Source organism: Urtica dioica, chromosome 8 (genome assembly GCF_054948205.1).
Source record: "Urtica dioica subsp. dioica isolate 48M chromosome 8, U.dioica_male_clone48M_v1_H2, whole genome shotgun sequence".
NCBI classification, from domain to species: Eukaryota; Viridiplantae; Streptophyta; class Magnoliopsida; order Rosales; family Urticaceae; genus Urtica; species Urtica dioica.
The window spans coordinates 12,700,512-12,714,550 of NC_142763.1; the positions used below are offsets into that span (position 1 = coordinate 12,700,512).

The 14,039-nt window shown below is 37.0% G+C and overlaps 3 protein-coding genes and 1 pseudogene across 7 annotated transcripts; 3 read left to right on the forward strand and 1 right to left on the reverse strand.

Moving 5' to 3' along the window:
- Positions 1-4,374: 4,374 nt before the first annotated feature.
- On the forward strand, positions 4,375-7,408 carry LOC149388229 (anthranilate synthase beta subunit 1, chloroplastic-like). 3 transcript variants are annotated; one of them, XM_089622874.1, is made up of 8 exons: positions 4,375-4,660; positions 4,739-4,884; positions 5,800-5,870; positions 5,966-6,003; positions 6,102-6,212; positions 6,350-6,449; positions 6,659-6,778; positions 6,952-7,408. In XM_089622874.1, exons 1-8 carry the CDS (start codon positions 4,561-4,563, stop codon positions 7,022-7,024), a joined length of 759 nt encoding a protein of 252 aa, XP_089479000.1. In that variant the 5' UTR covers positions 4,375-4,560; the 3' UTR covers positions 7,025-7,408. The 3 variants fall into 3 exon arrangements, with proteins under 3 accessions (XP_089479000.1, XP_089479001.1, XP_089478999.1); XM_089622875.1 differs by having other exon boundaries at positions 4,378-4,660; positions 4,739-4,824; positions 6,659-6,794; XM_089622873.1 differs by having other exon boundaries at positions 4,382-4,660; positions 6,659-6,794.
- Positions 7,409-7,765: 357 nt separating this feature from the next.
- On the reverse strand, positions 7,766-8,407 carry LOC149388230 (cellulose synthase A catalytic subunit 4 [UDP-forming] pseudogene; annotated as a pseudogene).
- A 1,132-nt stretch (positions 8,408-9,539) lies between these two features.
- Positions 9,540-10,399, forward strand: LOC149388231 (uncharacterized). Its single transcript, XM_089622378.1, has 3 exons — positions 9,540-9,689; positions 9,798-10,289; positions 10,388-10,399. The coding sequence occupies exons 1-3, from the start codon at positions 9,540-9,542 to the stop codon at positions 10,397-10,399; spliced, it is 654 nt and encodes a 217-aa protein (XP_089478504.1).
- LOC149388232 (uncharacterized) lies at positions 9,782-12,100 on the forward strand. 3 transcript variants are annotated; one of them, XM_089622876.1, is made up of 6 exons: positions 9,782-10,689; positions 10,744-10,809; positions 10,885-10,974; positions 11,039-11,097; positions 11,166-11,660; positions 11,751-12,100. In XM_089622876.1, the coding sequence occupies exons 1-4, from the start codon at positions 10,411-10,413 to the stop codon at positions 11,081-11,083; spliced, it is 480 nt and encodes a 159-aa protein (XP_089479002.1). In that variant the 5' UTR covers positions 9,782-10,410; the 3' UTR covers positions 11,084-11,097; positions 11,166-11,660; positions 11,751-12,100. The 3 variants fall into 3 exon arrangements, with proteins under 3 accessions (XP_089479002.1, XP_089479003.1, XP_089479004.1); XM_089622877.1 differs by having other exon boundaries at positions 10,751-10,809; XM_089622878.1 differs by lacking the exons at positions 10,885-10,974; positions 11,039-11,097 and having other exon boundaries at positions 11,289-11,333; positions 11,456-11,660.
- Positions 12,101-14,039: the final 1,939 nt, after the last annotated feature.

Genomic DNA, 14,039 nt, shown 5'->3' on the forward strand with positions numbered 1-14,039 from the left:
CTTCCATCGCTAGCGACTCAGTAGGCAGGCTGCTTGGTTGTGATGGTCTGGCTCCGGTGCTTAGTCGTCGACCCCCGCCGGAGAATTAGGTGGGAGTCTCTGAAGAAGCGTGAAGCCAGTCTCCGTAGGCCGGGACCGGGGGGAAGCCTTCTTTAGAGATGATGGAGTCTGCTCGTCTGAGGCAGTCTGTTTGGCCATGACCTAGAATTTCGCATTTGAAGCAAAACAGGCCGAGGTTCTCAAACTTGGCCTGATCCAAAGTGACGCCAAGTTCCCCCGGTCAAGGAAAAAATTGGGAAAAAGGGGTTTGGAGATGGGGACGTTGACTTTAAACCGGACAGAAGGGTTGAAACGGTCGTTCGGCTGCACATTGCATTCAATCACCTCGCTAAAGAAAGCTGCGAACCTGGTGAGGTTTTGTTTATTCATAGAGGCTGGGGTGAGGCCTACAAGCCTGATCCAGAAGGGACATGAGTCAAAACTGATCTCTTCCAGGGTGAGGTGCTCCGGCCAGAGGATGACCAAGAGCTGGGTGCCTTTGACAGTCCAAGGCGCCTTCCCTAGTATTAGGTCCCTGTCACGTCGAAGTTTGAAGAGGATTTTGAAGATCCCCGGGGTAAGTTCTGAGATGGTCCACGAACTTTCCGTTTTCCACACCTTGCTCAGGACCGCCGAGAGAAGGCTCCGGCCGATCGGCCTTCTATCAAGAGGCTTAGCCAAAAGCACATATGAGTTAGAGTACTGCTGGTAGGAGCTGGGAGCGGGGTTGCTGGGGGGGGGGGGGGGGCAGAAGAGGAGACAAAGACGGAATGGGTCCGGACCTCCTCGAGGTCATTATCATTCGAAGCAGCCATCGCCAGAGCAGCTGAAAGCACCGTAAGTGCCAAGGACCGTCAGGGGGACGTCCCACAGAAAGGAAGGTCAAGCTAAAAGTGCGATTGAGGGTCCATGGTAGAGGGTGATCGGATTGTACGGAGAGAAAAAAATCTTACAGCTTGCATTCAGATATCCTAGAGACTCTCATACAGTTGGGATACACACTACGACAAACCACATTGTGTTGGGATACACACTACGACAAACCACATTGGGGCCACAATGACACAACGCGAATTTTAATCATTAATACTTAGTCTAATTTAATTTATATGTGTAAAAAATTAAAATTTGTACAACTTTACTTAAACGTCAGGGGGACGGAATGGGTCCGGACCTCCTCGAGGTCATTATCATCCGAAGCAGCCATTGCCAGAGCAGCTGAAAGCACCATAAGTGCCAAGGACCGTCAGGGGGACGTCCCACAGAAAGGAAGGTCAAGCTAAAAATGCGATTGAGGGTCCATGGTAGAGGGTGATCGGGTTGTACGGAGAGAAAAAAAATCTTACAGCTTGCATTCAGATATCCTAGAGACTCTCATCATACAGTTGGGATACACACTACGACAAACCACATTGGGGCCACAATGACACAACGCGAATTTTAATCATTAATACTTAGTCTAATTTAATTTATATGTGTAAAAAATTAAAATTTGTACAACTTTACTTAACCGTCTAATACTTTTCAAACTAATACATTTTAACTAACCTAAATATATCTGACCGCAATTGATCACAATTGATATTATTGATTTTTTTAAGTCATCAATTCGATCTATTTGACCAACCGAAGTTGACTACGGTTAACTGCAATCAATTTTGATCAACCACAGTCAAATATGCCGAAGTCATTGTATTTTAAAAAAAAAAATTCAATAAAACCAATTATCTTTAGCATTGACACAGTTTTTTCAAGATGTGAAATATTTTTGAAATTATAAAATCAATGATAAATTTTAACTCTCTCAATGAATCTTAGTTTCGACGGTTCTCTCGCTTTCTATCTCTCGTACGTATAACTCAAACAAACGATCAACTCTATCGAATCATTAGTAAACACAACTATCTTAAGCTTCAAAGTATGCCAACTCAAGAAACTTCACGTGGTATAAATTATAACCCTGTCTAGTTCATAAAGTTTGTAGATTAAACAATAAGGATTGGCTCAAGAGTTACTATAATTTCTACTTCATTGCCCGTTTCACTTTTCTATTTTTCCTAGAAAATAGTTTTATAAAACAATGCGTATGTGACATGTCCTTGGTTCAGGTGTGTGTGGATACACAATATTTTTGCAACTAGAGTATGGTATTAACCGTTGGTGCATGACATTGACCATATATCTCTAGAGAAACTTTAAGTTGCATATTACTCATCGTCATCAACGATATAAGTATTCTCATTAGTGATCAATGGCGGACCCAGAATTAAAAAAGTGGTGGGGCAAAAAAAAATTAAAGTAAAAAAAATTAAAATTAAAATTTTTTGCCCAAATTTTTGGGCTGGAAGGGGGGTCAGGCACCCCAAAGGGTACTCCTGGGTCCGCCACTGTTAGTGACACTGTCATCTTCATGTCAAAATCTCGACACTGAAATCATGGTCCATAAAATGGAGATTTAATGTTGTAGGTTTTTCTCAAAAACACTAATCAACGGATGACTAGGTGTGTCAAAATCATGGGGTGCAAAATGTACGACACAAATAGGGATCAACAAACACTTCCCATATAAGATTGTTTTCTTTTGCTATTTTTTATTCTTACGTTCAAACAGTGACGGATCTAGGATTTCAATCAAGGGGGGGCAAATTTGAGAAATATTTTTTAGGAGGGGCATTATTGAAAAAAAACTTACAAATTTGGGTCAAAAACATAATTATTAATAAAATTTAGGGGTAAAATTATAAAAAATATAAAAATTTGGGGTTAGAAAAATAATTTTCAAAAATTGAGGGGGGGCATTGGCCCACCCTGACCCCCACCTAGATCCGTCACTGCGTTCAAACACAATGTAAAATTGATTACATTGAACGTTTAAGCATACATTACAACAAAAATTCTAATAATAAATATATTTTAAGATTTGTTGTACGGATTGAATACGTCTTTATGATGTCATGCCACTCAAACTAAGTACGTAAAAAGGTTATAATGGATTTTCCTTCCTTACAATATCAAGCTATTAATTTGAAACTCATAAGTCATAATGGGATTTTCCTTCCTTACAATATCAAGCGATTCATTTGAAACTCATTTAAGAGTTAGTCCTCAAACTTGTGCACAGACTCGATCAAGAAAAAACTAGTCTATATTTCGCAGGATATACTCAATTCAAGAGGAGAAACATAGATTCTATTGAAGACTCAAAAATTGAGAATCTATTAACGAGTTACTCAGACAATCTCCAACCCACCCTTAATTTGAGTGGGATTGGACATAATTTGGGGTTGGATTGCTCCAACCCACCCTAAATTTTACCTCAAATTTGGTGTTGATAAATAGTTCAACCCCAAATTTGGGTTGAATCCACCCTTTTTATGGATGAATTTGTAATTACAAATAGTTCCACCCCAAATTTGGGGTGGAACTATTTGTAATTACAAATTCATCCATAAAAAAATTAATTTGTAATTTAGACCTTAATTTAAATAATTTATAAAAAAATACATATTATTAATTAAAAAAGAGAGTAAATAATATGACATAGATAATAACACATAACATTAATTAAGCACAATACAACCAAAATAATATTTGTTTTTATTAGTTAATTTTTATATTTTAATATTGTAATATTAACATAATATTTAATATAAATATAAATATAAATTAATTTAATATTATTGACATAAAAAAATATATTAATGTTTAATAATATTGATATTGGCATAACATATTAATAGAGGGGTTAATATGAAATCAATATAAAGTAATATTGAAAAGTATAAAAGGAGAATTTTTTTTTTTTTGTAGGATTTTGTGTTGTGGGTCGGAGTTTAAACAGTGTAGTTTGTAGTTGTACTAAATTTGTATAAAATTATACCAAATTTGTTTTGTTGGGTCGGAGATGGTCTCAAACCTATCAAACCTATGCCCAAAGTTCGTTCGCTGGTACCCATCAACAACGACCATCACTGCTCATCGATCAGGACGTATCACATAATATAATAGTGTAGCATAAAAAAAAAATGTACATCTTAAAGCTTCAATTTGACTAGCCACGTAAGGTAAGGGTCAAACTTAAATTATTTGGTTACGAATCAATAATATAGTTTCGCTCAGCAGCCATACATTGAACAGAAAATCCCATACCTTGTTACATTAAAAATACTTCGATCACAATACAGTGCATCCAAGTTTTGAAAAAGGGAATACAGATATAAAAATTGATTTTAGGAAGAGAAATATATGATAAGAATGGCTGATGATATACAACTTGAACTTATCCAGTGAAGTTATAATGGAACAAAGATTTAGTATATAAAGTAATAAAAACAATTTAATAATCAAAACTAAGATATATTATTGTACGGTTTTTTTCCCTAATATTTTTTTACCAATCTCCAGTCTTCGACGGCCTTAGGAACGAACAGTGATATTGCAGAGACGAATCTGTGTCGCTCTCGGATCTATAAATCATTGTTTTGCTAATCCTTCTCTCTCTCTCTCTCTCTCTCGCAAGCCATGGCTATGAAAGTCCTCTCGTCGAGCTTCGTGCCGGCTCACGAACAAATCTCATCTCCTTCCAAACCTTTTCAACTCCGTTACTCAGCTCTCCTCTCGCGTAATTTTCATTCCATTTTTTTTTCTCTGGCTTATAAATTTCTCTTCTAAAATTTGAATTTTTATTTTTTTGGTGCAGAGGTCAAACTGCGGAGTAGATACTCGGTGAAAGCTTCAATGGCGGTCTCGGAATCGAGTTTGAGGTCTCCGGCAACGGAGAAGAAGGTTAAGAATTCGATAATTGTGATTGACAATTACGACAGTTTCACTTACAATATTTGCCAGGTACACACTGAGACGTTGCAGATTTTGCATTTTTTTTTTTGAAACAAGAATCTTATATTAACCGGCTGAAAACGCCAATTTACAAAAAGGGAGAGCAAACCACTCTCCAGACCGATTCATAACCTCCCACAACAAACCGGGAGGTCGGTCAATAAATGGTACCAAAATTACAAAATTACGCCAATTTACAGATTTTGCATTTATTTTCAAGTTTTGGTATTTTTCCTCAATTTTTCTGTTTGGTTGCTTGAAACTGGAGGATACTAGGATAGAGAATGTTTGCAAATTATTGTGCATTGTCGTTTTTCTTCTCCTGCTGAAATATTTGGGGTTATTGTTTTCATTTTTGGTGTGATGGGTAATCTTATTTGATCATAATTAGGATGGGTTTAGAATATGGTAAGAGATACTAAGGGTTTGTATCAATTATTGCATAATGTATGCTTCTTGTGTTAATAGACTTGGAGCTTAGAGATAGAAAAAAAAAAAAAAAAAATGATCTTTTAAGATAGAGGAACTTCAGTGAAGGAGTGTTTAGGGAATATTAGCTTCTTAGTTGTTCTGTTTTGTGGCGTTGCTCTAAGATAAAAGGATTCTTCTCTCTTACCGTTTTCTTCTTCCTACAGAGACTGGTCATCTCTTCGGGTCTAGTTAAGACTTGATGTATTGGTTTTCCTTCTGTTGTTTCATCTTTTTAAAATTGGAAGATATTCTGGTATGGGCATGAACTTCTCTTAGTCACAAGAAAGTTGTCTTGAGCATCAGTTTGCATAGGAGGTAGACTAGAAGTATCAGTTGGATGAAACAACGTTGGTCCAACACTTGGTCTAAAGTTATTTTAGGAATGTTTTATTTACTTGATTACAAAATTCAACCGTATTAAACCTTATTTGAACTTTTCAATGTGATATGAAGTATCTGGGAGAGCTAGGCTGCCATTTTGAGGTATATCGAAACGATGAACTGACGGTAGAAGAGCTCAAAAGGTATATACACAGATTTATCAAGATTGAGATTTTCATTATCTTCACATGTGAGTAAGACGTTCGATTAAAACAGCTTATTTGGATGTGTTGTTCAGGAAAAATCCTAGAGGAGTGCTTATCTCCCCTGGACCAGGTCATTGTCATATACCAATATCGCAATGAAAAAAAAAAGTGTAGAGAATCGACTTTTCTGACCAAGAGAGTTTCAAACTTTGCTTTCGTGATTCGCAGGTGCACCCCAAGACTCGGGGATATCGTTGCAAAGTGTACTAGAGCTTGGACCGATTGTACCCTTGTTTGGTGTTTGCATGGGGTTGCAATGCATTGGAGAGGCTTTTGGAGGTATCTAAGATTTATTGGGTACCCTAATAAGCACATGAAATCTTACTTAAGAGTATCAAAATCCGCTCAAAGCAACTCTCTTGTTTTGTGTTTTGCCTGATAATTGCTTGCTTTGGGGGCTGTGTAATGGCCGACAGGGAAGATTGTTAGATCTCCGCATGGTGTCATGCATGGAAAAAGTTCTCCGGTGTATTACGATGAGAAAGGAGAAGAGGGGTTATTCTCTGGATTGTCCAAGTATGTAATTTTTCTGAGTTTTATTCTTTATATCTTGCAATAGATACCTAGAATAATGAGATTAATTTTAGTCTCGACCGCGTATTGTGTTATCTTGTCTGAGTACATTTAGTTTTGATTTCTTCGCGGTTTCAGTAGCAGTATGTTACAACTTATCAGGCCAGTTCATTTGTATATTTATTAATATTACTTTTCAATGCCATACCCAGCCCTTTCACTGCGGGTAGATATCACAGCCTTGTGATTGAAAAGGAAACTTTTCCTCATGATGAACTTGAGATTACAGCATGGACTGAGGACGGACTTGTAATGGCTGCTCGTCACAAAAAGTATAAGCACCTCCAGGTATGACTTCATATTTTTTATTTTATTTTAATTAAGATCACCAAAGTGTAATTTTTTGTGTGAATCATAACTGCGATGGAATCGCGTAGCTTCCTGAAGTTAATTTATACTCGAGCTGACTTTCGCAAATCCCAACCTTTTTTTTTTAACCTTGCAGGGTGTTCAATTCCATCCAGAAAGTATTATCACCACCGAAGGAAAGGGAATCATTTGCAACTTCATCAAAATGATAGAGAGACGAGAGTCTGAGACTGAGAGTTAAGACTTCAGTGTGTTTTTTTTATTTATTTTTTAAATTAGAAAGTTCAGGTTGTACACATCAATAAACTTTGGTCGATAGTTCTTCTTTTCGCCACACAGAAATCATTTAGTAAGTCGGGGTGATCAGTCTTCAACATTCTGAGATGGTGACTGGCTTTATAGTCGACGTTTTGTTTTCCTTTCATTTAGTTATAGGTTGGAATGCTTGCACATTCTATTATTTTTATGTTGTACTTTTTCTATGAATGGTTCCAGTTTCTTGTTTTTCTAATGTAATAAATTTAATTTCATTTCCTTGTGAGAGATTCTACATTCTCCATAAATAAATAAATAAATCTGTATTCTTTTATCAATTAGAGTAAGAAAATGTTGGTTTAGTATAAATAAAAAAATTAAGTTGATTTTAATGGATGGGTAAGCTAAACAGTCAACACCAATTTTAAAAAAGATCAGAGAGAGAGAGAGACTTTCAAAAATTTTATTTTTATATGAACATTCTTATTTTATCTGCGAAAACCGACATTCAGACACTAAATTAGCAAATGGATCAAACATCAAAACTTCTCAACATTTTTGGTTTACATATAAGATCAAGAAAACATAAATTTGTGGCCATACCTTCCCAACTAGATATGCCAACAAGTCTTGGGAAACTTATTTGACATTTGATTACACATATCAATGATTACACCCAAACTCATTCCAACGATTGGTCGGTCCGGCTAGCAATCCACGCCGCACTGTTTGAGAATCGGCCCGGTTTGCTTCGGCAAGAACGGATCGATCCTGACCCAAACCAAAGAGAAGATGGACGAGAGAAGAATGGACCAGAGGATGACAATGGTGGGAGTCCTGTTCTGCCTCCCCATGAGGCCCTTGAGGAAAGGGTAGAGGTGAAGGATGACCCAGAAGGCGAAGAAGAGCTTGCCGAAGAGCGGGCCCCACGAGCCGTAGCCGTTGTTGATGGCCTCGGAGATTCCGGCCACGACTCCGACCATGTTGAGGAAGATGAGCGTGGTCGGAGGGATGAGGAGAGTGGTCCACTTGAAGAGATAGAGGTCCCCGAACTCGGCGTCGTCCGCGGCTTTCGACGTGACTGTGAAGTTGGTGTCGACCCCGGCCAGGACTAGAAAAAACCTCCCTGTAAGGGACGGAGCCAACTAAGGCCCACCAGCGGTTTAAGCTCCCCCTCAATTTTTTTTTTTCACTCTTTACTCGAATTTAATTTTTTATTTTTTGTTTCTCTTATTTTTTTACCCTAAAATTTTACAAATTAGCCCCCTGAATTTATTTTTTTAACTTTAGCCCCCCTAAGTTTGGAGTCTAGCTCCGTCCCCGCTAAAACCCACCATAGCCCCTCCTCAATTTTTTTCACTTTTTTACCCAAATTTAATTTTTTTTTCCTTCTCTTATTTTTACCTAGAAAATTTACGAATTATTCCCCCTGAATTTTATTTTTTTACTTTACCCCCCTAAGTTTGGAGTCTAGCTCCGTCCCTACGGCTGTAATATTAAGAGACTTGACATACTATTACGGAAATTATTGTTTATAATTATCGCATGTTATGTTATGATGATTGTGTGTGGCAAAAAGGGTTACTTACGGTTGGGATGATGAACTTTCCGGTGAGAAGACAGACGGCGGGGATGGTGCAATAAGCGAGCAGAGGAATGGAAGTGAAAGGGTAGACCGATGGTGTTGATGTAAGCGCGAGTCTCTCGAGAAGTTTCAGTTTGCCACCCCAGCCGTACCACAACGGGCAATGACGGCTCATGAAAATCTCTACCGAGCCGAGAGCCCACCGTAGGACTTGGTGCAGCCGATCCGACAGATTTATCGGCACCGAGCCCTTGAACGCGGGCCGTTTCGGGACGCAATACACCGATTTCCATCCTCTGAAATTAAAATTGAATTTGAATGTTGTTACATTGAGATCCATTTACAGGTTCAAGTCGAAAAAAAGGCGGCAAGACCACAGCCCACTCAAGTAACCTTAACAAACATGGTAAGATTTAATTAACGTCAAATTTCAGTAACAACCTAATACTAATAAAATAGTATTCTTATATGCAGATGCTAAGAAAAAGAACAGTAAATGTGGAGACAACTGCCAAAGAGCAATAAATTGTATGTAAATAGGTGTAAATAAATGGATGTAAATAAGTGAATGTAAATAAATGTAAATGAGTGTACGTAAATAGATGTAAATGGTGTTAATAAGTGTATTCAAATAAGTGAATATAGATAAATTGATAATAGATTTATAAACAGACTCTGTTAAATAGTCCCTAGAAGTCTAATAAATTAGGGCATCTGCTGTTAATATATATGTTCCTAATTGATAATTGACGAGAATACCATGCATTGTAGATTGGTGAACTTATTGTTAAGCAAGAAAATTGGGACTTGAAACAACGAATAATAGTACATTCGTCCTTCAATGCATTAACAACCTGGTGTCACTACTCGAGACTGAACAACAAATGGAGATATTCAATCAAGGGCCGTTTGCTCATCTGCAACACCTTAAAGGAGAAGTGTACCCAAAGAAACTAGCCCATTTACTTGTGCTTATTCAGGTGGAGTCCGGGAAAAACGAAGAGCTCCATTTTAACATTGGTGGTAAAATATTGGTATTCAATATCTACGACTTTGAAATGATTTCAGGTTCGTTTCAATTAATTTTCTAAGATTGTTTATCAAAATAAATTTTTATTAGTGTACCGCGAATTCAAAATCAGCTTCGTTCGGACAACCACTTGAAAGATGAATATTTCAAAGTGGCTGAAACTCAGCGAGCACCATACCTGCTTGGGCTTCTACAGAGCAAATTTGGTGGAAACGACGAAGAGAAAGTAGCACTCATCAATTTGGCTATTTTGGAGACCATGATTCTGCCTCGCGAAAGGCAAGCAAAGATTCTAGATGACCATTTAAAAATGGCGATTGACGCCGACTTGTTCAAGAGTTATCCATGGGGTACACTTAGCTATAATGCATTATGCAAATCCTTAAAGAGATCAAAGAACTACGCTGCTGAAAGAACCGGATTCAACATCGACGGATTCCTACATCCGTTAATTGCATGGGCGTATGAAGTCATCCCAGATTTCGAGTTCCACGGATACACAACCAAAACAACCGGGTTATGCATTCCGCGATTACTAAAATGGAATTTCAACTTCAGTGCAGAATACGAAGAACTCCAAAAGCATATATTCAACAACGACCAGGTAAATAACTGTCTTGAAAAAGGTGTAAATATTAAAGTGCATTGTTGTAAATTACTGTTTATTGTATTAGGCTCGTATTCAGCCACTGAACGCTACAGAGGAAGAAATAGCAGAAGGGTACATGGAGCGCGTAGACCCTGCCAGTCCAAAGCCAATCAACGAGCCAGTTGACAAGGGGAAAGGTGTTGCTAGCAGTTCAACACACTCGCACGCTGAAATGCCTAGCCATTCAAAAGAAGACTTGCACCTGAAATTAGATCAAGCTCTCCAAACAATAGAAGTCCTAAAGCAACGTGTGCATGAAGCTCATAATAAATACGACACGTTAATGGAGTTATTTCAAGCATACATCCAAAAGGATTATGACAACGCAACACCAAAGCCAGATCGACAAAAGAAGGTAAGGTTAGTTAATAGAGTGTAAATAATCAATCACCTAACGACCAATTGACAGGGATCAGAGCGATCATCACCAAATGACGAAAACAGAGAACCACAACTCACAGATGAAACCAATCATGTAAGACTTTACATCTTAAAATACAATCGTCAATCTGTAAATTGGTGAATTATAATCTGTACACATGAATTATAGGAGAGAACCCCAATTCCTAATACAACAACATTTGAAGATACAACACATGTTCAAGAGACAACCCATGTCCAAGTCCCAAAAAAGAAAGAGGTATTCTGATATAACTGAAATTAAAATTGAATTTGAATGTTGTTACATTGAGATCCATTTACAGGTTCAAGTAAAAAAAAGGTGGCAAGGCCACAGCCCACTCAAGTAACCTTAACAAACATGGTAAGATTTAATTAACGTCAAATTTCAGTAACAACCTGATACTAATAAACTAGTATTCTTATATGCAGATGCTAAGAAAAAGGACAGTAAATGTGGAAACAGCTGCCAAAGAGCAAATTTCCATGGTACAGTACATAAAATAACTATAGTCAGGTTGTTGTTTACAAATTTTTCACATAACTTCTTCTCAGGATATTTCACCACTGCTAGGAGAAAAGGCAGCTCATTATAGTCCGGTAAGCATATGTAAATGAAATAAAACAAATGATAACTTGTAAACTGACCATAACTTGTCACATGACGACTTGGAGAAACTTCAAGCTGATTGGGTTTTTACCGTAAATGATGTCTTGAGTAGCTTACCTAACAACTACGAATTTGGACAACGTCCAGAGGTTGTTCAAGAGAAGGATCCCGAGCCTAAAGATGTACCTGGTCGCGTCTACAAACGCTTGAGGAAAAACGGCCAACCAGTGCCAAAACCAACAATGAAGAGTGCACTGCCAAACCAATCGACTCCCAAACAGCCAACTATAGTGAAAGACATTCCCCAATCCAGTAATGTAGGCATAGGAAAATATGAGGTATATTTATAAACAGTTAATTGTTGAATAATGATGATTATATTGATGGTAATTGATGTCATTTCACAGGAAGACATTGATCAGCCACAACAAAAAAAATCTTCACCAAAAGTGACAATACCACAGCAAGTACCTCCAAGACCAAAACGAACATGTAGGAAATCAGTCTTTACAACATCTCCTTACATCATTGAAACCAAAAAGAAGAGGAACGAAGACGAGAATCCTGTTGGAGACAATGAGGATCACAACGCAGATAATACCAATGACAATCCACTAAGTCAACCATCTTTTGACTTGGGAATTTAGCTTATTTAATGTTTTATTGTCTTAAACTCTAGTACTTACAATATTTTGGGAATGTATTTTGAGTGCTTTAGCACATTTAGAGAGACTTGATACTGCTAATGGTTAATGACTAGCGTTTCTGTTTATTGTTAATGCCAACTTACAATATGATCACTTCATTACAATAGCTATTCAGAAAAATGTTGGAAGTAAAATGTTATGTAGAGTTGTAAATTGGACATGTGATTTGTTGATGCTGATGGTGATAGTTATATCTACTGAATATTTTTTTAAACAATTTACCAAAAGCCTATCCATGAACTTATATTTGTTATAATATTGATTCTCATGTTAATTGTTATTAATAGTAATTAACTTAATTAACAATTAACAAAGCGAATACGTTAATTAATAACCAATTTACATGAACTCCAGATCTGAACAATAACAATAACTGAATTGAATATTTTTCAAAAAAAATCATCCATTAAAAATCATAATCTCAAGCCAAGTCTTGATACTTGCACAACATTAAAAGGACATAATCCAAAACAAATAACAACTAAATAAGCTAATTTTGACAACCCATTTTGTTATGACCAATCTGTCCACATTTGCCACAACGATGATTATACGGGTGAAGTCTTTCATGCTTCGATCGATACCTCTTCTCTTTCGGACGCCCAACTTGACGTTTTTTGAATAGGAGGCTTAATAACTGGAGTATCAACTGGAAACTCCCAGTCCCCTTCATGAGAAATTGGGAAGACATCTTTCTCATAAGTGGCTGAAAAATATTCCTGGGTATAATAACATGGGTCGAAATCAATGGGGCGTAAATTTTTACGATATAAAGCCACACACGCATGAGAACATGGAAATTCTTCAAATTGTCAATAACAACATGTGCAGGTCCTCGTATAAACATCAACAACACGACGAATAGCACCATCAACTACTTCAAACTAATTGTCATTAATGGCATTAACCTGAAACATGTCATGTAAATTGGTTGTTAATAAACCAGTAATTAACAGACTACAGAAATGTAACTATACTTACATTCATAGATCTGACAGCTTCAAGCGATTCATAGAGCATCCTAAAACCAGTTCCAGTCAGACATGATTGCATCTTTGGAATTAACTCATACTTCTTGATAATCCAATTTTGAATTAAACTTCGATAGCTCAAGACAAGACATGCAACCGGCCAACCTCTAGGTTCTCTTAAAACGGCATTCAAACACTCAGAAATGTTTGTGGTCATGACATTAAACCTCTTTCCAGGGAATTTACTCCGAGCCCACAACTCTGGAGCTTTGAGAATATACTTTTTTATTTTTATTTTGTTGTTAGAGAGTATATTGAGCCAATATTCAAACTCTCTTACAATATAAGCTTTAGCACATCTATAAAAAAGAGGCCGGATATATGTTTTACCAAAATTGGCTATCACATTACCCCAAAGATGTTGCATGCATATAGCAAAATTGGCTTCCGGAAACACCGCATTAACCGCCTTCTGAATTGACTTGTGCATATCTGAAACAAACACCATCTCTTTCCTAACACCATACACAACTCTAATATGACTCATAAACCAAGACCAAGATTTGTCATTTTCCGAATCCACAATACTAAAAGCTAACGGAAATAAATGATTGTCACCATCTTGAGCCGTAGCCAATAGTAAGGTACCATGAGATTTTCCTTTCAAAAAAGTGCAATCCACCGATATTACAGGACGACAATATTGAAACCAAGGAAAAAAATGCCGTTTTCGTTGCCGTTTCGAGCCTCCTGATTTACGGAAAATCCTCATGCCAATGGAAAACCCAACGGAAAAATTGTGGAAAAGGGCAAGTGAAATGCCGTTTTCCATGGAAAACTGACGTGCCGACGGAAAGCCGAACGAAAATAATGTGACATAATATATTAAATATATATATATATATATATATATATCTTCAATTTTAAATTTGTAAAATATATGGTACTTAATATATGTATGATATTTATTTTAAAAGTTTATGACAATTTATATATTATATCTTTGAAAATTTAATTA

Excerpts from the sequence above, each read along its gene's own strand:
- LOC149388229 (XM_089622873.1), top strand. The coding sequence starts at position 4,561 with ATGGCTATGAAAGTCCTCTCGTCGAGCTTCGTGCCGGCTCACGAACAA. Across the intron at positions 4,661-4,738 it reads TTACTCAGCTCTCCTCTCGC|AGGTCAAACTGCGGAGTAGA; the intron begins GTAATTTTCATT and ends TTTTTGGTGCAG. Across the intron at positions 5,871-5,965 it reads ACGGTAGAAGAGCTCAAAAG|GAAAAATCCTAGAGGAGTGC; the intron begins GTATATACACAG and ends TGTGTTGTTCAG.
- LOC149388231 (XM_089622378.1), top strand. The coding sequence starts at position 9,540 with ATGGAGATATTCAATCAAGGGCCGTTTGCTCATCTGCAACACCTTAAA. Across the intron at positions 9,690-9,797 it reads ACATTGGTGGTAAAATATTG|CTTCGTTCGGACAACCACTT; the intron begins GTATTCAATATC and ends ATTCAAAATCAG.
- LOC149388232 (XM_089622876.1), top strand. The coding sequence starts at position 10,411 with ATGGAGCGCGTAGACCCTGCCAGTCCAAAGCCAATCAACGAGCCAGTT. Across the intron at positions 10,690-10,743 it reads AGCCAGATCGACAAAAGAAG|GGATCAGAGCGATCATCACC; the intron begins GTAAGGTTAGTT and ends ACCAATTGACAG. Across the intron at positions 10,810-10,884 it reads TCACAGATGAAACCAATCAT|GAGAGAACCCCAATTCCTAA; the intron begins GTAAGACTTTAC and ends CATGAATTATAG.